Source organism: Ahaetulla prasina, chromosome 16, assembly GCF_028640845.1.
Source record: "Ahaetulla prasina isolate Xishuangbanna chromosome 16, ASM2864084v1, whole genome shotgun sequence".
Classification (NCBI taxonomy): Eukaryota; Metazoa; Chordata; class Lepidosauria; order Squamata; family Colubridae; genus Ahaetulla; species Ahaetulla prasina.
This window is the reverse complement of record NC_080554.1, coordinates 3,370,001-3,394,143: the sequence shown is the minus strand read 5'-3', so window position 1 is coordinate 3,394,143 and position 24,143 is coordinate 3,370,001. Positions and strand designations below refer to the sequence as shown.

General features: G+C 46.6%; 1 protein-coding gene across 8 annotated transcripts in view; it reads right to left on the bottom strand.

Moving 5' to 3' along the window:
- MAPKAP1 (MAPK associated protein 1) overlaps positions 1–17,766 on the bottom strand; it is a 128,380-nt gene extending 110,614 nt beyond the window's left edge. The window contains exons 1-4 of one of the 8 annotated variants that reach the window (XM_058159052.1): positions 17,573–17,766; positions 7,891–8,013; positions 6,364–6,691; positions 85–174 (exon numbers count right to left, since the gene is read on the bottom strand). In XM_058159052.1, the coding sequence (XP_058015035.1) occupies positions 85–174; positions 6,364–6,691; positions 7,891–7,908 (436 nt within the window). In that variant the 5' untranslated portion in view covers positions 7,909–8,013; positions 17,573–17,766. The other 7 variants (XM_058159054.1, XM_058159056.1, XM_058159055.1 and 4 more) reach the window with 7 other exon arrangements.
- Positions 17,767–24,143: the final 6,377 nt, after the last annotated feature.

The window sequence follows — 24,143 nt, the reverse complement described above, 5'->3', positions numbered from 1 at the left end:
AACAATTTACAGACCAACCAGGTTTTTATTGCGTGAAACAGATCCCGGAAACGAACGGTGAATAAAATAATATGTTTTCCTTACCAGAACAGGTTGCATTTCTTTCTTTCCACTGAATGTTTTTGCATTTGATCTGATTCTGCCTCTCTTTCCTTAGCCGTTCGAGTCTTTGAGCTTAGAAAAGGGAGAGGGAAAAATATACATATATATATATTATAATGTTTAAGTTTGTCAACGAAAGTTTGCTACGAACAAAAGACATAATTAACTACCTTTCTATGAATAAAGATGTTTTATGCTGCACATCTATGGGTGGGGGTGCAGGCAATAAAATTTTAAAGGTGGCACTTCTGAAAAGCAAATACCAACAAAAACATGAAAATGTTCTTGATTTATAATTGAAATTAGAGGATATAAAACATTAATAGAGATCATAAAGATAGTATTAACATGGAAGAGAATAATAAAATGTGAAAACTTCTGTGATTAATATGACATTTCATTATATAAATCATTAATAACGGTCTTAAAGGAATTTTAATGCACAAATGAACTGAAGTGAATATTACATTACAGGAATAAAATTACTGTTATGAATTACTCTCCCCGTTTCAAAAATTAAAGATAAATGAACTCAGACTAGACTATTAAAGTTTTAAATATAAAATCTTTTATCTAAAAAAAAAAAAATATCGTGAAAATTATAAAATGTCAACGCTATATAAATTAGCATAGCTTTTCCTTCCCTCTGCTGGAACAGTTTATAGGTAGTAAAAATAAATGATTTGTATCTGCGCAACATTAGTCAAATCTTAAAAAATGAATATCATTTTTCCTCTATACATATTTTCGAGTCTACATCCAAAACAGTCCATGCTCAAATAGGTGAAATATCAGTAGTCAGGAGGCGGCTGTCTTTGCAATTCTCTCTATGTTTTAAATGTCAGATATTTTTCTTTCTTTCCAGGAGACAAAAGAAGAAAAACAGTTGGATAAACTGGTGAAGACTGGTTTTAAAAAAAAGAATTTCTCTCTCTGAATGCACAAACTGCCAGAAAATGACATGTGAAGACTCGGAATTTTTCTTTAGCCAAACTAGGCTAATAAATAAATAAATAAATAAATAAATGAGTGATTTATGTTGTTGTTGTACCTTTATGTACCTTTATTTATGTTGTACCTTGATGATCGTATCTTTTCTTTTTATGTACACTGAGAGCATCTGCACCAAGACAAATTCCTTGTGTGTCCAATCACACTTGGCCAATAAAAAATTCTATTCTATTCTATTCTATTCTATTTATCAAGCAGGCATACAGGCACTCCTAAACTTACAACAGCTTGTTTAGTGACCGCTCAAAGTTATAAATTACAAAAAGTAATTTATGACCATTTTTCACACGACCGTTGACGCATGATCAAAATTGAGATGCTTGGCAACTGACTTATACTTACGACGGGCGCAGCGTTCCGGGGTGGGGGTGGGTGGGGATGGGGGGTCATGTGATCCCCTTTAGTGACCTTCTGACAAGCGAAGTCAATGGGGGAAGCCAGATTTACTTAACAACCGTGTCGCTAAACTTTACGACTGCAGGGATTCCACTAAACAGCCGTGGCAGGTAAAACAGGGCAAAACTCACTTAGCAAATGTTTCCCTTAGCAATGGAAATGCTGGGCTCAACTGTTGTCTTGTCGTAAGTCGAGGAGTACCTGAATAGACCCGGTGTGGCTCAGGCTGTAAGATAGCCTGTTATTAAAAACACAGCTGCTTGCAATTACTGCAGGTTCAAGCCCCACCAGGCCCAAGGTTGACTCAGCCTTCCATCCTTTATAAGGTAGGTAAAATGAGGACCCAGATTGTTGGGGGGGCAATAAGTTGACTTTGTAAATATACAAATAGAATGAGACTATTGCCTTATACACTGTAAGCCGCCCTGAGTCTTCGGAGAAGGGCGGGATATAAATGTAAATAAATAATAATAATAATAGTGATTATTTTCTGACTTGGTTTTTTTTTTCCCTTCCTTGACTTGTTTTTTTTTTTTTATTTACATTTATATCCCGCCCTTCTCCGAAGACTCAGGGCGGCTTACACTATGTTAGCAATAGTCTTCATTCTATTTGTATATTTATATACAAAGTCAACTTATTGCCCCCCCAACAATCTGGGTCCTCATTTTACCTACCTTATAAAGGATGGAAGGCTGAGTCAACCTTGGGCCTGGTGGGACTCGAGCCTGCAGTAATTGCAGGCAGCTGTGTTTTAATAGTCCTTCGGGAGAAGGGCGGTATACAAATTAAAATATTATTATTATATTATTATTATTATTATTAATAACAGGCTATCTTACAGCCTGAGCCACCCACGGCCCTTTGAAAAAAGGAAAAAAAAAGGAAAGCCGGTAAAATTCAGTAAGCACGAAAAACCCTCAAATGTGTTTTCCCTCTTATTGCTATGAAATTACAGGATGAAAAATTATCTCCCTCCTCTGGAAGAGTCATTGGTTAGTAATCCTTCAAGCTCAAGATATCTGTCAAGCGAGCAACCAAGTTTTGGTCCTAGATCTCAGCCCGAATGCGCCCAAAGAAGAGAGAGGTCAACCTCTTCTCCAAAGCACCTGAACGCAGGACAAGAAGCAACGGATGGAAACTAATCAAGGAGAGAAGCAACCTGGAATTAAGGAGACATTTCCTGAGAGTTAGAACAATTAACCAGTGGAACAACTTGCCTCCAGAAGCTGTGGGAGCTCCGACATTGGAGGTCTTCAAGAAGGGATTGGATGACCATTTGTCTGAAATTGTATAAGGTCTCCTGCTTGAGCGGGAGGTTGGACTACAAGACCTCCAAGGCCCCTCCCAGCTCCGTTATTTTGTTAGAACATAGAATAACAAAGTTGGAAGGGACCTTGGAGGTCTTCTAGTCCACCCTGTACCATTTCATACAAGTGGTTTAAGAATGCCGCGCTGAACGCGCTTATCTGAAACTACGTTGAGTAGAGGAAGACTCCCATATCTATGATGCTTGATTAACAGAGTCGGAAGGGACCTTATAGGTCATTGAGTCCAACCCCTCCGCCCAAAATCTTCTAAAGCTCAGAAGGCGTGTAAATCGAAAGAGGAAAAAGGACCACTTGGAGCAATCCTCGGCTTGACTGGAAAGCCCACGCTCAATCCAGGACATCCTTCAGGTGAGAGAAATGGGGCTTTGAAGAAAGACTTAGAGATAGTCACAGCCAAAATCTGGACCAGTTTCCCTTGTTAAGCAAGGCGGCTCTTAAGCAAATCATAGTTTTGCTTCCCCCCCCACCCCAAAATAGTGCCGACTATATTCCCAGTATAATTTGTGAAGGGGGGCGTGTGGTGAATGAGGACGTTGTAGAGAAGGTAGGAATGGTGGTCCCATTTTAGGTCAAGAAGCTCAGCACTGGTCCATTCTGCCTCGTCAAAATTCAACCCAACGCAGAGAGAGTAGGAGGTAGGAAAGAGGAGAAGAGGAAGGAAGAGGGGTAGAAGAGGGAGAAGGAAGGTGGAGGGTGGAGGGAGGAGAGGATGTAGATAAGAGAAGGAGAGGAAGGTCTGGAAAGTAAAAGAAGGTAGAAGAGGGAAGAGTGTTAAAAAGGGGGGTGGTGACTGGGCAAGCCCGACTAATTGTATATAACTGTACATTGAATGAGTTGTTAAAATAATTAAAAAAAATAAAAATTCAACCCAACGCAGAGACAACTTTCAACGTCCCTCTCTCTTTGCCTTTCGGCCTCTTTTCAAATCTTGGACCATGAAGCTACAAGATTTGCCAAGAGCATAGAAGGCAGTAAGAACGGAGTCCCAGAATACCTGGTATCTCACCAGCTTCTCAAGTTTTGGACTAGCGATGAAGTAATTTACATTGGTGAGAGGGTGCTGTCCAAGGTGCTGGATCTGAAATGGCTTAACTGGGGCCAAAATTTCCACCGCTAAGTAAAGCGGTTGTCAGGCGAATTGATTTCATGGCTTGGAGACAGCAGTTTCAGTACTGCTAGCCGTGGTCATTATGGGAGGACTGGACTGTCGTTAGGTGAGGACTGAGTACCGGTTTTAGGGGAAATCCATTCTAGTTCTTGAGCCAACGAAAGACATCAATTCAGACTCAAGAACGCGGCCTCATCCTTCTAAAGCTGGGGTGGGTGGGAAATGGTTGGAAGTCCCTATTTGGTTATTTCCAATAAAGGAGCATTAGGTTGAATTAGAATGCTGCAGATAATTAAACAATTAAGCGTATACTCAATCAAGAGGAAGCAGAGGTTACAAAAAATGAAAAGGAGGAACAATGAGTGTATATGAGTGTACAAGGAAGGATGAACTTTTCTATGTTTCAATCACTATTAATATATATATATATATATATATACACACACACATGTAGGTCTTTGGTTATTCGGGTTTTCTCCCGCGTAAAAATTTTAATTTTACGCGGGAGAAAACCTAAATAACCAAAGACCTACAAACACCCACAAAAACCTCATAAAACACACACACACACACACACACACACACACACACACACACACACACACATGTAGGTCTTTGGTTGTTCGGGTGTTTTCCCATGTAAGATTGAAAGTATTTAGGCAACGTTTCGATGAGCTCTCACTCATCATCTTCAGGCTGGAGTTTTTGGCTTTGTTCTTATGTGACAAAGTGTGGATTTTAACTGCTGTTTCTCTATAAATACTGGTGTGGGGGGGTGTATTTTGAATTGGTGGCCTAGCTGTTGCAAGCTGATTGGTTGGCCTTGTTGCTACATCAAAACGTTGCCTAAATACTTTCAATCTTACATGGGAAAAGACCCGAACATACCAAAACCTGCAGGCCTTTGGTTGTTCTGGTTTTCTCCCGCGTAAAATTGGAAGTGTCTTGGCGACGTTTCGACGAAGTCTCATTCGTCATCTTCAGGCTTCAGCTCCGTGCATCTGGGAGCAAAAAGCACGAAGAAGCCCAGCAGCACGAAGCTGAAGCCTGAAGATGACGAATGAGACTTCGTCGAAATGTCGCCAAGACACTTCCAATTTTACACGGGAGAAAACCCGAACAACCAAAGACCTACACACACACACACACGTATGTATGTATGTATATATATGGATGGCAGACATTTTTTAACCCAACTAGGTAACATGATCAATTACAGTGAGTGTGACTTGTTCCCTGTTTATATATATAAACTATATGCGCTTGGTTGTTTGTTTGCGGACATTTCATGACCCAGCTAGGTAACGTCATCTGTGCCAGGAAGTAGAGCCTTTTGCTTTCTGTTTACATACAATATAATCCCTCGCCCTTCTAGCGCTGATGGTGTTACCTAGTTTGGGGAATGGAACGTCTGCAAGAAAACGGCCACGCTCAGAGAGCACGAAGGACCCCCTCAACTACTGCCAAAGATGCTTTTTCAAGAGACAACTGGACTTTCTGGTTTTTCTTTGAAGACGTTTCGCTTCTCATCCAAGAAGCTTCTTCAGCTCTGCGATGAGAAGCGGAACATCTTCAGAGAAAAACCGGAAAGCCCAGTTGTCTCTTGGAAAAGCATCTTTGGGACAACCCTGGATGGCTGAGAATCTCCATAGACAGACCCCTAATTTAGTTATTTTTTCTCCCTATAGTCTATTTAGCTCCACCCAAAGCAGAATTCCCAACAAATAAGGGAATAGGTTTTTGTTTTTTTTTAACACCCTTTATTACTTGATTCCTTTAACTAGAGATGTCTGGAGTTGTTGTGGTCCGTCAGCAGCCCACAGAGGTGGCAACGGAGTCGGACAGCGATGAGGCTGAGGTGGGGCCAGGGTCATCGGGAAGTGATGTGCGGACTCCAGAGCCTCCAGAGACCGACAGTAGTGAGGCAGAGGAACAGGAGGAGCCTGTTCCTAATGCACGCATGAGAAGAGCTGCCAGAAGGCAAGAGCAGCTCAAGCAGAGAGGACAACTCGGGAGTAGGGCCAAGAGATGATTGGCCCCTCCCATAAGGCTTAAAAGACCAGCAATGGCATTTGAGCTTTGCCGGAAAACAACGTTGTAGCTGCGTCTTCTGCTTTGTATACGTCTTTGTTTTTGTGGCTTCTGGACGTTTGCCAGGACGGGCCTTTGGCAGTTTGCCTAATTGGAGCAAGGTTGGCGAGATAACGGAGGAATTTGTGTTGGGAGGCATTTGTTTTACTTCGAGTTGAACGACGCTGGGAATGAAGTCATTCCCAGCTGTTCGGATAAAGTTTGTTTTTTCACCGACTGAGTTTCTTACTACCTACTTGGGCCTGGGTCACAACAGGAGTTGACCAGGGTACCTTAAGGATGCTTCGCCCCCAAGACGCCCCCACCCTCCCTTGCAGGAATCACCTGTATTTGAACGCCTTCGAATGCCGAAGTCCCAGCTTGAGGTAATGTCCACGGACTGAGAATACGCATAACCCTGAGGTTCGCCGTTACTGCTTGGTCCTTCCGAGCTGTCGTCCCCGTTGGCCGAAGCCGGCTGGAATCTTTCCAGGTCGACGTCGTGGTCGATGAGGACCATTTCACACATCCCCGTGTCATCGCTGGTCACATGCGACTGTCGGATGTGAGCTAGGATAATAGCCGGGTTATCCAAGAAAGCCATCCTAACCCAGGTTCTGCTGCCTTGCCCTACTATCTTCTCCGAGCCATGCTGAGCCGACGTCTTCGTTACCTGTCGGATGGAACAGAAGGGAAGGACAAGCTTAGGAAATGATGCCAAATGGGATTGCGGGCTGGCCTTTGACTTACGACAGGTCGCTTAGTGACCGTTCAGGGTTACAAAGACCTGACTTATGACCATTTTTCACACCTGCAGCATTCCCACGGTCACGTGATCAAAATTCACAGGCTTGGCAACTGGCGGGTGTTAATGACGGTGGCGGTGTCCCCGAGGGTGTGTGTGTGGTGTCATGTGATCTGCTTTGGTCTCCTGCTTGGGCGAAGGGCGGGCGGGCGGACTGGGTTGGACTAGATGACCTCCAAGGTCCCTTCCGGCTCTGTCATTCTGCTTTTGCGACCTTCTGACACGCCAAGTCGGGGGCGGGGGGGGCGGGGGGCGGAGAAGGGGGAGGAAAGCCGGATTCGCTTAACAACCCGGCCCGACTAATGGAACTGAACGACCGTGGCAAGGAAAGTCGCGAGGACGGAGCAAAACTAATTTAACAACCGGACACGGCATTTTGGGCTCCATTTTGGTCGTACGTCGAGAACTACCTGTCTTAATAGTCAGGGAACAGTGTGACATTGAGATAGCAGGGTGGCAGGAATCTTCTAACCCAGACCTGTTTAATTTAAGTGTCTGATCCAATACAATCCCCCTCCGGCTTTGATCGTTCAAGCCAAAACCCGGGCAGCACTCAACCGGATTCAAACCAACTATGGCAGGGGCCTAGATTGGAAATACAAAGGAAGGAGGGCTGGTTGATAATCCTAACTGCGACTGTGGGACGTTCCACAAATTTTAGATCATATCGCAATGGACTGTCCCGTCAGGAGGTTACCCGGAACCCTGCAAGTACGATATCATCTCGAGGGCACTGCTGTCCAATGGTTAAACTTCCGCAACTGCTCGCGCATAATTTAACTTTAATCCTAATTTCATTTGGCGTTTGGACGGCGTGTTTTTAACACAGCTCGCTGTTTTATGTTTGGAAATGTATTTTATACGCTGACCCCGACAGTCGTCATCCTCCTTCTCCTCCTAGCGCTGATGATGTTACTTAGGGTAAGGAAACATCTGCAAGAAAACCACCAAGCTCAGAGAGCACCAAATTTTCCCCACAATCCTCCTTCGTCCTCTTCCTCATTACAAACTCCACTCCGCACTGATGACGTTACCTAGCTCGAGAATGGATGAGCGCTTGGCCTTACCGAGTACAGCTCTTTCATAAGCTTCGGTACGATGGCAGGTTCTTTTTCAATTCAACAGAAGGTTACTCCAGCCAGATAGCTGAGTTGATTAGTTAATAAAAAGCCATTCTGGCCTACTCCATCCTAGATCAAATATAATAATAATAATAATAATAATAATAATATCAGAGTTGGACGGGACCTTGGAGGTCTTCTAGTCCAACCCCCTGCCCAGGCAGGAAAAACCCTACACCATTTCAGACAAATGGCTATCTCCAACATTTTCTTAAAAATTTCCAGTGTTGGAGCATTCACAACTTCTGCAGGCAAGTGGTTCCACTGATTAATTGTTCTAACTGTCAGGAAATTTCTCCTTAGTTCTAGGTTGCATCTCTCCTTGATTAGTTTCCACCCATTGCTTCTTGTTCTACCCTCAGGTGCTTTGGAGAATAGCTTGACTCCCTCTTCTTTGTGGCAACCTCTAAGATATTGGAAGACTGCTATCATGTCTCCCCTAGTCCTTCTTTTCATTAAACTAAACATCCCCAGTTCCTGCAACCATTTTTCATATGTTTTAGCCTCCAGTCCCCTAATCATCTTTGTTGCTCTTCTCTGCACTCTTTCTAGAGTCTCAACATCCTTTTTACATCGTGGCGACCAAAACTGAATGCAATATTCCAAGTGTGGCCTTACCAAAGCATTATAAAGTGGTATTAACACTTCACGTGATCTTGATTCTATCTAATGCTCAGCCAAAAATTTTTCTTTTTTAACAACAATGGTCCTAAGAAAACGAAAGCATTTTTGCTTTGCCAGGGCTAATCTCCTCCTCCTTCTTCTTCTCCTCCTCCTTCTTCCTCTTCTGCTTGAAGTAGCTCAAAGATCTAAGGATGGGCACCCGGAGAAGCCAACTCCCAGTCAAAAAAATTACTGCTGCCCCCATCCATGCCCGTCACATAAACGCTGGCATGTTAATTGTGTATTTATAAGATTGTTAATGGTTAGTTAATTTACCTCCCAGGCTATTATTGTGCTTGAAAATGATTTAATGTCTGCCGAGGGAGTTAAACAACAGGCTAACAGCAGGTGCAAAGGCCCGGTTTATATATTTATTTCCATCTTCCTGTGCACTGAACCCCGACTTTACGCTGTTCAGGGCCTGAGTGGGAGGCTTGGAGAGGGTGTGGGGCTTCTTTACAAGCTCTCACGACTGGCATCTTTTCAACCTGCACGTTAGTCGAAGGGGAAAATGGGAGTGGGAGAGGGACTATCGTTTGCAAATATACCATTCCCATGCCAGGACTTCTGGGTTGAGAATACGGTGGGCAAAACAATGACGGAAAAGCAGGAAGAACCACAACCTGGTTGCTTTCCCGGTGAACTCAAAACTGTCTGGTTTGGGTTTTTTGTTTTTGTTTTTCCGGTGGAAATAAATAGAATTTTTGATTGGCCAAGTGTGATTGGACACACAAGGAATTTGTCTTGGTGCATACGCTCTCAGCGTACATAAAAGAAAAGATACCTTCATCAGGGTACAACACTTAAATGGGTTTGTTTGGACGGATGTCAAAAAACGGAAGAGGCAAAAAAAAATATTTTTGGACGAAAATACCTACGTGGTTAAGAGGGAAACGATAAAGCAACGTATAGATTTAAAAGCCAGAAATATTTTTGTTAGGCATAGTGGGGAAACCAGATTCGCTTCGCCGCCGTGGGGCTAGCTTAAGAAACGCGGCGATTCGCTTAACAGCAGTTGCCGAGTGGGACAAAGCTCACTTATGAAATGTCTCGCTCAGCGACGGGAATTTTGGGGCTCGATTGTGGCTAACCCGTGCCGGGATGCATGCTACCTCTGGCTGCAGATGCGGCGGGCAAAACCCAGAGCAGAAGAGCGAGCGGGAACTGCGAAATTTTACTCGCGTTTGAAAAGCCAAAGGAAGTTCCTAGGAACCGAATTCATTCCTAAGCAATCTCTCTCGTCACCGAGCTGTCTCGTATTATGCGAGGGATGGCAGGAGGACACAAGAGGGGAAGTTTCCCGATTACCCGCAGTAAATGGGAATGCGAAAAACAATCTCTATTTTCTTTACGTTCTCTCAAAATTGCAGCCCCTGTTCCTTGGGTTCAGAAGCCAGCGAAAAATGATTACCGTAAGTGAGCTGGGTCTCCCAAATCATTAATAAAGAATGGAGTCTCGGTGCATCTTAAAGGGGGGGAAAAAAGAGATATTTCCCCACCCCCTCTCCTACAGATACCGCTTTAGAGGGATGCAACGAAGAGTGGGGAAATATCACCGGTTTTTTTGCAAGAACACATCAACAGTTTGTCAGCTGCAGCTTTCTGAAGTCTCTAGAGTGGAGGATAGTTTAAAAAACAACAACGTCTCCTGTTCCTGGCAGGACTGCAATTGTTCCTCAATCCGGCTCTTTCAAGCAAAAGATGTTTTTCTCGGCTATTGACAGAAGGCTCTTTTGCCTTGTGTCAATTCCCAGTACTTGACGCAAGAAGAGAGACGAAGGGCGGGAGGGGGAAGTGGCTCCTTTCAGGGGTAATTGAAAAACATCAATACTGGGAAAAATAGATTGGCAAATTAAGCAGGGGTGCTTGGATGTGGACACATCAGGAGGAGCAGGAGGAGGAAGAAGAGGAAGAGCAGGAGGAGGAGGAAAGAAGAAGAGGAGGAGAAGGAAGAGGAGGGAGAGGGAGAAGAAAGGAGAGAAGGAAAAGGAAGGAGGAGGAGGAAGAGGGAAGAAGACGACGAGGAAGAGGGAAGAAGACGACGAGGAGAAGGAGGAGGAGGAGGAGGAGGGTGAGGGAGGAGAAAGGGAAGAAGGAGGAGAAGGAGGAGGAGGAAAAAGAAGAGGAGGAGAAAGAAGAAAGAAGGAGGAGGAGGAGGAGGAGACGGAGGAAAGAAAAAGAAGAAAAAGAAGAAGGAGGAGGAGGAAGAGGAAGGAGGAGGAGGAGAAAGGAGGAGGAAATAAAAAAAGAAGAAAAAGAAGAGGAGGAGGAGGACGAGGGTGGGGGAGCGGAAGAAGGAGAAAGAGTAGAAGGAGAAGGAGAGATCTTTTATGAAAGAAATCTTCGCAAATCGGCTCTATCCATCTTCTCCAACCTGGGTGTCTTCCAGGTGGACAACTGGAGAACGGCAACCAGCTTAGCCATGGCTGAAATGTCTAAATGGCGGGTTGGGGGGGGCTCAAGAAAAGAAAAAAAAGGCTCCCTCCTCCCAGAACGCAGAATTATTCTCCCTGAATATTTTAATCAAATAAGCATGGGTGGTTGGGGGGCAGAGGGGGTGGGGAGAGGAAGGGAAGAAACCACCGCACTTATAAATTAGACCAACAAATCTGTTTTCTCGACTCCTGCCTGCAAAGAGCATTCTATCAATAGAGCGAAATGCTAATCTCCTAATTAACAACCTAATTAGGTAATTATGCCTTTGCAGAGGGACGCCTGAATGAAATATGACAACGTGGTCAACCTCTTTATATGGCACCTGTGGGCCTTTTCAGCTGTCACTCGCGAGAAGAGTGGAACACGGATTGGAACAGATGACAAAACGGTGCCATTTTTCATTTCAATATTGCTCGGAAAACAAGATGGGAGAATTGTTGTCGTCGTCGTTGTTGTTTTGGGGGTTGTTGTTGTTGTTGTTTTTTAAAAAAATGCAGCCTCTTGTTTTTGATTCGGCTGCGTTTGATGTCTTTCACTCTTCCTTTTTTGGAACTGTTATGGTTTTAACACCCACCGGATTTCGCATGTTATGCCACGCCACCACATTTAACCGCCATGTCTTAAAAAAAAAAAAAGAAAGAAAAACAACTACTACCACCATTAACGGTCTGACAGTTTAGCAGAATTAAACTATCCACCGCGACTTACAAACTACAGCTGGCCCTTGACCTACGACCACAAAATTGGGAGTTTTTTGGTTTTTTTAATTTACATTTATATCCCACCCTTCTCCGAAGACTCAGGGCGGCTTACATTGTGTAAGGCAATAGTTTCATCCTATTTGTATATTTATATACAAAGTCGACTTATTGCCCCCCCCCAACAATCTGGGTCCTCTGGGTCCTGAGTTGGACCCGAAATTCCTGTTGAGAAGCAAGACGGGCTTTGCCCCGTTTTACGACGGCCTCTCTTCCTGCGGTTGTTAAGTGAATCGCTACATTTGCTAAGCTAGTAGCAACGGTGGTTAAAGTGACTCTGGCTTCCCCTTTGATTTTTTGCTCCTCGGACGGTCGCAAAAGCGGATCGTGTGACACCCTCCCCTCCCCTCCCGGGACAGCGCCACCATCATAAATATGAGCCAGTCGCTGAACATCTGAATTTTGATCATGTCACCATGACTATCATGCAACTGTCATAGGTGTGAAAAACTAGGCGGGCGCTAGATATCCTGCCTGGTTTAACCTACCGGTAGTAGCTGGTTTCACAAATTGAGCTAACCCCGATCTGACTTGTTTGTATTTGGCTTAGTGTCTCAGCCACAGTGGTTTGTAAACGACTATTGGTGGCTTATTCATATTGTGTTATCCACCCAATTGCAGCTGATTCAATAAGCCACCTACATAAGCACATCTCTAATGGCAGAAAGCGAAGAGGAACTAAAGAGGCTCTTGATGCGGGTGAAGGAGGAGAGTGCAAAAGTTGGCTTGAAACTCAACATTACGAAAACTAAGATCAGGGCATCCGGCCCTCTCAATTCCTGGCAGGTATATGGGGAAGAAATGGAGGTAGTGACAGGTTTTATTTTCCTGGGCTCCAAGATCACCGCAGATGGGAACCGCAGCCAAGAAATTAAGAGAGGCTTGCTCCTGGGGAGGAAAGCCATGGCCAATCTAGACAGCGTACTAAAAAACAGAGACATCACCCTGCCAACAAAAGTGCGTATAGTCAAAGCTATGGTTTTCCCAGTTGCAATGAATGGCTGTGAAAGTTGGACCACAAGGAAGGCTGAGCGCTAAAGAATGGAGGCCTTTGAACTCTGGTGCTGGAGAAGACTCCTGCGAGTCCCTTGGACTGCAAGGCGATCCAACCGGTCAGTCCTGGAGGAAGTCAACCCTGACTGCTCTTTAGAAGGCCAGATCCTGAAGAGGAAACTCAAATCCTTTGGCCACCTAATGAGAAGGACGGACTCCCTGGAGAAGAGCCTAATGCTGGGAACGATGGAGGGCAAAAGAAGAAGGGGACGGCAGAGAAGGAGGTGGCTGGATGGAGTCACTGAAGCAGTCGGCATGAGCTTAAATGGACTCCAGAGGATGGTAGAGGACAGGAAGGCCTGGAGGAACGTTGTCCATGGGGTTGCGATGGGTCGGACGCGACTTCGCAACTAACAAAAACAACTACAACATAAGCACATTATAATTTCGTACAGCCCATGAGCTAAATTAGGAACTAGGAATTAAGTAGGAATTAGGGAATACAGTAGCTGGGTCCATTGACTTGGTCTGTTAAGGTTTCCCTGTCCAGTCGTGTCCGACTCCAGACCGAGGTTTCTCTGCCAGGGCAGACAGTGTTGTTCAAAGACATTTTCAGTGGTCATTTGGCCAGCCTGGCTATACATCAAAGGCGCACGGATCGCTGTTATACTAAATTGAAAATCAGGCTAATTTGCATTGGAAAATTCACATAATTACTGATGGAAAGAGATTAACTTTTGGTGGAATTCCCCCCCCCCTTCCTCTGGTCTTCCTCTGATTTTAGTGAAAGACATCTTGCACCCTTACCATAAACGACCAATTCCCCTTATCGACAGCCGAGAAACTTAAATAATCGGGCGAGGAAAATTGCGACAACTGCTGGACTGATCAATTGCTGCTCATCTGCGGAACTGAAAAAAAAAAACAACAAAACCATGGAAGAACCTCAGATTCCAGCTGAAAGACGTGCGGAAGAGTTCAAGTAGCCAAACAGAGCCCACTCATCTTTCCGTCCTACTCAGAGCAGGCAAACTTCATCTTCCCCTTAGAGTTCAAGACCGGAAGACGCAAGTGGGCGGAAAAAAAAAAAGGAAACCAGGTTTGAAATTATTCGCTTACAGTCCCACCTCTGACCACGGTTTCTCAGCAACCACGGAACGGCCGCGGAACCACACACAAGCGAGAAAAACAAAGGTTACGCCACAATACCCAACGAGGCTAGCAGCAACGTGTCGACCGCGTGACATCATGCCAATTTGTTCCTACTCCCCAGAAATGTTGATTCGCGGCAAACGCTATTTGCATTCGCAGCAATGGTTTTATTTGGCGGTTGTTTTGGCCATTTCACTACCAGAGGCTTCTAGCATCTTCTACGGCAGGGGTCTCCAGCCGTGGCGACTTTTAAGACTCGTGGACTTCATCTCCCAGAATTCCTCAGCCTGCCAATCTTGTCTGGAGATCCCCCCGTTCTACAGCCCTCCAACCCAGGGGTGAAATGCTACCGGTTCGGACCGGATCGGCTGATCCGGTAGCGATGGCGGCAGATGGTTCGGAGAACCGGTAGCAAAAATCCCTGCCCCACCCCTCCCTGGTCCATGCCCGCCCGCTTGCCCGCTTCTTTCCAGCTCACTCGCTTTTTCTGCAAGAATGGTAGGAAGAGGTCGTAAAAAAAATGCTTTTAAAAGGTTAAAAAAAGGCTCTGATGATCACAGCTGAGCCGTGCGATCGTCAGAGCCTTTTTTTAAACTTTTAAAAGCATTTTTTACTACCTTAAAAAAGGTAGGTAGTTAAAAAAATGCTTTAAAAAAAGTAAAAAGGCTCTGATGATCGCGTGCCACAGCTGATCAACCCGCCCACCCCCACGCTGTTCTGCTTACCTTCCTTTCCATGCCTCCTTTTGGCGTGCGCGCACCTCGCATGCGCAGCATGGGTTTGGCGCACAGAGCACACGCGCAGCCACCTAACCGGTAGTAAACCGGTTCAGATTTCACCATTGCTCCAACCCTATTCCAAAACAACAGAAATCCGGACAGGTTTAAAGATGGATCAAGGATAACAAGAAGGTACTGTCAGGTAAACTCACACAACGCGTAGAGCACAACGCCTAGAGCAATCACAATCAGAGTGCAAGGTGAAAACTCAGTGTAAGAACATTTCAGCATTGCAGGGCAACCACAGGGAGAACCAACTTCTGCTATTCAAACTCTAGAAATACCAAAGCTATAAAAGTTGATATCAAAACCCACGGAGACATCGTTAAATCATTTAATGGTGATAGGTGGACTGAGAAGAAATTTGAATTAGCTGGAATCCTAAACCTTTCTTTTTTTAAAAAAAAAAATACATTAAACTCAATTTCCAGGCCGTCCGACTCCTTAAGAATCCTGGGCGGATTGCAATTAATAACAGAAAAACAACACGGACAGAAAGAAAGAAAGAAAAAAAAAGGTCGCAGCCAACTAAAAGATGACTCACAACCAATAAAAAAATACCAAACCCCAAAACACAGAGAACTCTGCAATCAACCAACAGCAAAGCCTAAGAGTACAATGAATTTTTTTTAAAAGATAGATTTTATGAACATCATTAGGATGGAAACTGCATGAATATTTGACGGAATGTCATTCCAGAGGCCGGGGCCAAAACAGGGAAGGCCTGCTCCTACGTGTTGAAAAATGACAGTGTTGGGCTAGTTCATATAACATGGTAAGATGTAACTCATGCTGCTACCCCCAATATATGGAAATGTCTAGTTTAATGAAAAGAAGGACCACTGATGACATGATAGCGGTGTTCCAATATCTCAGGGGCTGCCCCAAAGAAGAGGGAGTCAAGCTCTTCTCCAAAGCACCTGAGGGCAGGACAAGAAGCAACGGGTGGAAACTAATCAAGGAGAGAAGCAACTTAGAACTAAGGAGAAATTTCCTGAAAGTGAGAACAATTCATCAGTGGAACTCCTTGCCTCCAGAAGTTGTAGGTGCTCCAACACTGGAAGTTTTTAAGAAGAGGTTGGATAACCATTTGTCTGAAATGGTATAAGGCTTCCTGCCTGAGCAGAGGGTTGGACTAGAAGACCTCCAAGGTCCCTTCCAATTTGGTTATTCTATATTTCAAAGTGGGGAATTAGCTGGAGGGTCCCAAATTGCGGAAGGCGGAATCAGATCAATATCCTCTTTTCCAAATAAGGAAAAACAAGAAAGCATTTTGAGAAAAGCAGGTTTTCACTAAGCGTTTCCCATACTTCCCGTCAATATTACATCAATAGGAGACACGTCTTGTGGCAGGAAGTAATAAATTTTCTGCCACAATTCTCATCCCCGAAGTGAACGGGACTTGAAACCAACCAGACTCCAATTTAGGGAAGGGGAGCATTTGATTATTATTATTATTATTTTTCTAAAAAAGAGACGCCCCTGACTCTTTTAAGTTTGGATAGGTTTTGTTGCATGCAGATCTCCAACCCTAGGAAAAAATCATTCTTGGCTCTCGCCTTACGGAAAAAGTTCGGGAGGCAGCAAAACGGGGTTTTTTAGCAGTTGACATTTCTGGTATTCCAAATACACAACAACAACGACAACAAGGGCTCAGGCTGTGGCTCAGGCTGTAAGAAGCCTGTTAGTAAAACACAGCTGCCTGCAATTACTGCAGGTTCAAGTCCCACCAGGTCCAAGGTTGACTCAGCCTTCCATCCTTTATAAGGTAGGTAAAATGAGTACCCAGATTGTTGGGGGGGGCAATAAGTTGACTTTGTATATAATATACAAATGGATGAAGACTATTGCTTGACATAGTGTAAGCCGCCCTGAGTCTTTGGAGAAGGGCGGGATATAAATGTAAAAACAACAACAACAACAACAACAACTCATTAGCATATTGGCTCCTCCCACCCCTCTCGCTTATTTTGCATCGCAGCAGCCTAGGAAAGTCAACATCAACATCAACAATAACGGAACAGGAGAAGAAAAGGGAACCCATTTTCTGGGGAGGCGGAAAAAGAGGTGCTAAATGTCTTCTTGCAGAACACACACACACACAAATATATATATGTTTGAATCCGAAGAAACAAGAAAGACAATAAGCGCTCCGCCCAATCAGCAGTGGCAGAGCCCCTCGGGGTCAAAGGGCAGGCTTGGGGTTTTTTGTTTTTTTTTGGAAAGGGTCAAGTTTGGGGAGTCAAAGCCCCTGGAACCCCAAATATAGGCCTCTCCCTCCCATCCCACCCCTGCAAAACCAAAGGGAGAGTCCCAGGCTGGCCGAAGGCGGGGAGGGGCTTCCACCTTTGACAACCTGTGGGACTACAACTCCCAGAATTCCTGCAAGCGGCCAGGAGGGAGCAGGGATTCTGGGAGTTGAAGTCCGCAGGTTGTCAAAAGGCCTGGGAGGGGTGGGGAGTGGAGGGGGTTTGAAATCAGCTGCCTCTTGGGTCAGAATGGGAGGGGAGGAGATTTTTTGGGGGTGGAAGAGAAGACCCTCCCATGCTTGGGATGGGTGGGAAGGAGGAGCTACAGCAAGCCCCGCCCCGAGGAGCAGGACGACCAATGGGGGCTGGAGACCCTCTGACAGGTGGGGGAATAGGGGCCCTCTGCACCCCTCCCCCCACCCAGCCCCTCCCCACGTCTCTCACCCCCCCCCTCCCCATCCGCCCCAGGGCTTCCCCGGGCCCCGTCGAGGGCTCCTCCCTCTTTCCTCTGGGCCGACGGCCACGCACCATGGGACCTGGAGTCCAGGAAAAGAGGAGAAGGAGGAGGAGGAGGAGGCGAGGCCCGCAGTGGACTTACGGGCCGGGCGGGCGGGCGGGCGACCGTCCTCCCCTCCCCTCCCCCCAGGCCGCGGGGGCGTGTGTGCGGGGGAGGGGTATAAATCGCGGGCGTGGGTGGGGGAGAGGATCGCTTCGCGGAGTCAACGGGCGGGCAACGCTGCCAGGTTCAAGCCACGGACGCGCCGACCCGGAAGTACTAGTGCCGCCATTCGGAAGCGGCCGGAAGCCGGGACGGAGGGGAGGTCTAAACAAGAGGCCGCCGGCCGGGATGCGTGCGCATGCGCTTCGCGGAGGGCGGGGGGGAAAACAGAGGGGCGGCCATAAAGGCGCCGTAGTGCGTAGGAGTGGTGGCGGCGGTGGCGGTGGCAGGAGACGTCCGCTGGGTCCTAGTGCTCTATCCGTTTTTTTCGGATTCAAACGCGTGTGTGAGCGTTCTGCAAGAAGACAGCACCGCAGGGAGAGGAATCTATTTTGCTATGCGGGTTTTTCTTTTTTTCTTGCAGGGATTGACTTTCTTGATTTAAAAAAAAATATATATAGAATAGATTAGAATTCTTTATTGGCCAAGTGTGATTGGACACACAAGGAATTGGGTCTTTGGTGCATAGGCTCTCATTGTGCATGAAAGGAAAAAAAGAGAAAAAAGAAAACGTACATTCATCAAGATACGAATAAATATACAAATAAATATACAAATAGGATGAGACTATTGCCTTACACAATGTAAGCCGCCCTGAGTCTTCGGAGAAGGGCGGGATATAAATTCAAATTTAAAAAAAAGAAAAAGAATGCAACACTTAGTGATAGTCAGAGGTTACTAATAAGCAATCAAATCATGCTAGGAAACAAACAGAACAATATAAATAGCAAATAGTTACCCACCCAGGATGCCTCCATGAATAAAATTTATTTTGGTTGAGGGGACGGACGTCAACGTGCTTTAATCTCTGTCCCCCCCCTCAAATCCTTATGATTTATATTGATATTGTTTCCTGATTGCTTATTTGTACACTATGACTATCATTAAGTGTTGTACCTTATGATTCTTGATGAAGGTATCTTTTCTTTTATGTATACTGAGAGCATATGCACCAAAGACAAATTCCTTGTGTGTCCAATCACACTTGGTCAATAAAATTATTCTATTCTATTCTATTCTATTCTATTCCATTCTATTCTATGATTCTTGATGAACGTATCTTTTCTTTTATGTACACTGAGAGCATATGCACCAAAGACAAATTCCTTGTGTGTCCAATCACATTTGGCCAATAAAAAATTCTATTCTATTCTATTCTATTCTATTCTATTCTATTCTATTCTATTCTACTCTACTCTTATTCTACTCTATCTACTTCTATTCTATTCTATTCTATTCTAAAGTGAGCAAAACTCCCTTAACCACTGTCTTGCTCAGCAGCAGAAATTGTGGCTGTAAATTGGGGACTACCTGTAATAGACTCTGCCCTCCATCAAGTTCCGAAGACTTTGCCTCTGTTACAAAGGTATTCTCTAGGATCTGCAACCTGTTTATTCTTTCTTTCTTTTTTTAAAACCAATGGTACATTTGTGCAGAAACCTATAGCTCCTTTCTACCACCTTGGTGAGCTCTATCATCATCATCAAAAAAGGACAACAAAGAATGTTCTTTCTGCGCCAACTCAGTAAGCTCAAACTGCCCACGGAGCTGCTGATCCAGTTCTACAGAGGAATTATTGAGTCTGTCATTTGCACCTCCATAACTGTCTGGTTTGGTTCTGCAACTCAACAAGACAGACACAGACGTCAGAGGATCATTAGAACTGCAAAAAAAATAATGGCTACCAACCTGCCTTCCATTGAGGACCTGTATACTGCACGAGTCAAGAAGAGGGCCGTGAAAATATTTACAGATCCCTCGCATCCTGGACATAAACTGTTTCAACTCCTACCCTCAAAACGATGCTATAGAGCACTGCACACCAGAACAACTAGACACAAGAAGAGTTTTTTCCCAAAGGCCATCATTCTGCTAAACAAATAATTCCCTCAACACTGTCAAACTATTTGCTAAATCTGCGCTACTATTAATCTTCTCATCGTTCCCATCATCACCCATCTCCTTCCACTTATGACTGTATGACTGTAACTTTGTTGCTTGTAACCTTACGATTTATATTGATATATTGACCATCATTTGTGTTGTAAATGTTGTACCTTGATGAAGGTATCTTCTTTTATGTACACTGAGAGCCTATGCACCAAGACAAATTCCTTGTGTGTCCAATCACACTTGGCCAATAAAAAATTCTATTCTATTCTATTCTATTCTATTCTATTCTATTCTATATGTGACAGAACTGCGATTCCCAGAATTCCCAACTTTTAAACTGCATCTTGCTGACACCCGTTTGGGAAAAGCTGTTCTAGGAAAGGAAAAGTTTATGTTATGTGTCGCTGCTTCTTCTTGGCCAGCTGATGAATGAAGACAGAGAGGTAATGAAAGAATGGTTGCTCCCTATAATTCTGTTTGAAACAAACCCCCCCTCCTCCTTAATATTTTGTAACATGTAATGTCCAAGAATACTTAATTAAGAGTGTCTCCAATTATATATGCAGCCCTGCAACGGGGAGCATTTGGAACCATAAATAAAAGGAGGCAGGAATAAATTCATAATTAAAAATGCATTAGGAATTACAAGCATAATTTACTAATGCGCATTGGAATAAATTTCCAGCTGTAATATTTTTAAATATGGCATTAATAAATAATGGTAAACAGAATGTTGATAATATATAAATATATATATATATATACATAAATAACTACAGTCCAACATGCCACGTTGTTAAAAAGAGTCCGCCAGAATATAAATTTTCTCTGGCAGAAGCAGGATTTTTTTTTTTAAATACACAATTGCACATGAAGGAAGGAGGATGCCAAGGATGGGGGCAAGTTGGATGGCAAACTTGGCAGCTCCGAAATTGCCTTGTGTGTGTGTGGTTGGTTATTTTTTTCTTCAAATGCCAATCACGATGTTACAAAAAAACGGGTCTAGGGCCAGAAGGGAATTGCCCCCACCCCCACTCCGAGTATCCATCTCCAAGGACTCCCTCTGATGGATGAGAGATGCAGGCAGGAATCCTGGAAAGTTTTAAATCGAACAGGAGATTTGGTGAAGCATTTTAAAATCAGAGTTCAATTTCCAAGAGACTATTTGGCTGGTGAGGTGGTTTTTTGGGGTTTTTTTTGGAGGTGGGTGGATGGGTGGTTTGAACCCCAAATCAGAGCGCTTCTTCAGAGCAAGAGTCAGCAAGCGGGGGCATCTTGCATGGGCTTTGCAGTCCTTGGGCATGGGTGCCAGGCAGGGGATGATGGGTTGGGTGGTCCTCCTGAACGTCGAGGCCGTTCGATGGATGAGAGATGCAGGCGGGAATCCTGGAAAGTTTTAAATCGATCAGATTTGGTGAAGCGTTTTTTAAGATCAGAGTTCATTTCCAAGAGACTATTTGCTTGGTGGGTTGGGGTTTTTTGGTTTTTTTTTTTTGGGGGGTGGGTGGGTGTTTGAACCCCCAAATCAGAGCGCTTCTTCAGAGCAGCAGTCAGCAAGCGGGGCGTCTTGCACGGGCTTTGCAGTCCTTGGGCATGAGTGCCAGGCAGGGGATGATGGGTTGGGTGGTCCTCCTGAACGTCGAGGCCGTTCGATGGATGAGAGATGCAGGCGGGAATCCTGGAAAGTTTTAAATCTATCAGATTTGGTGAAGCGTTTTTTAAGATCAGAGTTCATTTCCAAGAGACTATTTGCTTGGTGGGTTGGGGTTTTTGGGGTTTTTTTTTTGGGGTGGGTGGGTGTTTGAACCCCAAAATTAGAGCGCTTCTTCAGAGCAGCAGTCAGCAAGCGGGGCGTCTTGCACGGGCTTTGCAGTCCTTGGGCATGAGTGCCAGGCAGGGGATGATGGGTTGGGTGGTCCTCCTGAACATCGAGGACATTCGATGGATGAGAGATGCAGGCGGGAATCCTGGAAAGTTTTAAACCGATCAGATTTGGTGAAGTGTTTTTTAAGATCAGAGTTCATTTCCAAGAGACTATTTGCTTGGTGGGTTGGGGTTTTTTGGGTTTTCTTTTGAGGGGTGGGAGGTGTTTGAACCCCAAAATCAGAGCGCTTCTTCAGAGCAGCAGTCAGCAAGCGGGGCGTCTTGCATGGGCTTTGCAGTCCTTGGGCATGGGTGCCAGGCAGGGGATGATGGGTTGAGTGGTCCTCCTGAACGTCGAGGGGGCGTCCTCAAAATCCTGGGTTTGGAATTCTCACGCCCTGCCACCAGGGAAGCCGGGTCGTGTGGAAGGGGCCTCCTCCCTGGCAGCGATGGGGGAGCCTCCCCGACGAAGCCAAGCGGGGCCCGGCGGGTGGGCAAGGCGGCTGGGTTGCAGGCCGAGACGGGCAGCTGGAGAGAGGGCGGCGGAGAGGCTGCAGAACAGCCAGGCTGCCCTCCGGATGGCGGCTGCGCGGCCGTTGGGGCGCACGGAGGTCGTGGGGACGCAGCCAGGTCGGACGCGTGTAAGGATGCCCGAGGATCCCGGCTGCGTCTTGGACACCGGCCGTCGCTATAGCAACCGCTCCGCGCGGCCTTCCGCCTCCCCGCGTCACGTGCCCGTTCGAACGCGCCAATGGCAAGCCGCGCGGCGGAGTTGGGGCGGGGCCGGGCGAACGTCCACTGAGGCTCCGCCCCCTTCCAGCCCAGGCCGTCTCGGATTGGCGGGGAGCGGCTCCGTGCCCTCCCTCGGAGAGCGCTGATTGGCTGGCCGCCGATTTCCTCTGAGGGGGAACCACGGACAGGCTTGTTTTTTTTTTGTTTGCCTCTGTAGCGAGCCGTTACGGTCGGAACAAAAAAATGTCCGTCGGGCATAAATCGCCTCAGGGCTTTGTGGCGGGGAGGGCGAGCCCGGCCTTCCCTCCCTTTTGGCCACGTGACCCACCACGGCTCCTCCCCCTCGCTCCCTTGGCAACAAAACAGCCTCCCGCAAAAAAAAAAAAAGAGCCAAGCCGGGGCACCAAACCACGCCCTCGGGAGGGCGGGGCAAAAAGGTTGGCGCGCGCGGCCGAGTGGGAGGAGACACGCACAAAGCAGACGGCGGAGGCGTGGCCGGGAAGAGGAGGGGGGGAGAAAGAGAGAGGGAGGTGGGGGCGGAGCCAGCGGAGGGCGTGGCCCGCTCCGAAAAGGGCGTCCTTACAGGTTGGGAAGGGCAGGCGGGTGGGCGTGGCCTGCGGGGGCGTGCCGGGGCGTGGCCCGGTATAAAAGAGGCCGGCTCGCGGAAGCGAGGGCCATATAAGCCAAGTGGCGGGAGGAGCGATGTGGCAGCTTGGCGGCTCCGCCTGGGAGGCGGGGCGGAGTTCCTGGTTGGGGGGACAGGTAAGGGGCGGGGCTTAGGTGGGCCAGGTGTGTGCGCGTTGGGGGGGGGCGCTGAGCCACCTGTGGCCGTGGGGGGGGATGTGGAGGAAGGGCAGCTTTCTCAACCGGGCGAGCTTTCATTATTACTTAAGGGGAGCCGGGGCAAAAGCAGCCCCACCTGCCGGGGGACCCCTAAACTGGGTCGGTGGGGCAGCATTGGGACCCATTGGCTGCGCTCAGACCTCGCTTTCCGAACTTCCGAGGTGGGGAGGGGGCGTGGCGCGGGCCAGAGAAGGGGCGGGGCTCCGGGAAGAGGCGGGACTGCAGCCCTCCCCCATCCCCTCGGGTGGCTCCGCTTGGCCGCCGCTCGCCTCCTTCGCCGGCCGACACGTCGGCAGACTGAGTAGCGAACGGCGTTGGCAGCCTGTCAATCGCTCAGCCGGACGGCGATCAAACAACACAAAACGCACGCAGGCACACACACACACAAACACACACACAGCGGCCGGTCCCATCAATTCCAGCCGGCTGCTCTTTTTTTTTCTTTTTTTTTCTTTTTTTTTTTTAAGGGGCAGCTTGCAATTATTATTATTATTATTATTTTTCTCCCTTCCCCCCTCCTTTTTTTTCCTTTCCCCTGTCCCCCCCTTTCCCTCTCTTTTTCCTCTTCCTCCTTTTCTCTCTCTCTCTCTCTCTCTCTCTCTCTCTCTCTCTCTCTCTCTCTCCTCCGCTTTTCTTTTCTTTTCCTTTTTTTTGGGGTGGGTGGGGAGGGTTGGCTTGCCCAAGTTCAAACTTTTTTTCCTCCCCTCCGGCTTCTCTTTTCCCAGCCTTTGACCCCGCCGGGACTGAGACTCCGAGATCGCTGGTGATGCTTTTGTCGCTCCTCCTCCTCCTCCTCTCCGGCCAAGAAAGGCGCCTGTTCTTCCCTCCTCTCTCCTCCCTTCTCTGGGGGAGAAGGCGACTCCCCTCCGCTCGTAAATGTGGCCCATCTTAAGAGCCGGGGATGCCCGCTCAGATACCGGCTGCTCCTGCTGCTGTTACTCCTTGGTTTTTCCCAAAAGAAGACGAGAAAACCCTGGACCAGGCTCGTCGGCGTAACTTTTTCAGGATTTGAAAAGCTTTTTTCTTTTTCTCGTTTTTTTTTTTTTTTTGGGGTAAGGGAGGGGGGTGTCTCGCTTTTGGGGGGCGACCCCCTCCTCCCCGCGCCTCCTTTGTTTCCAAG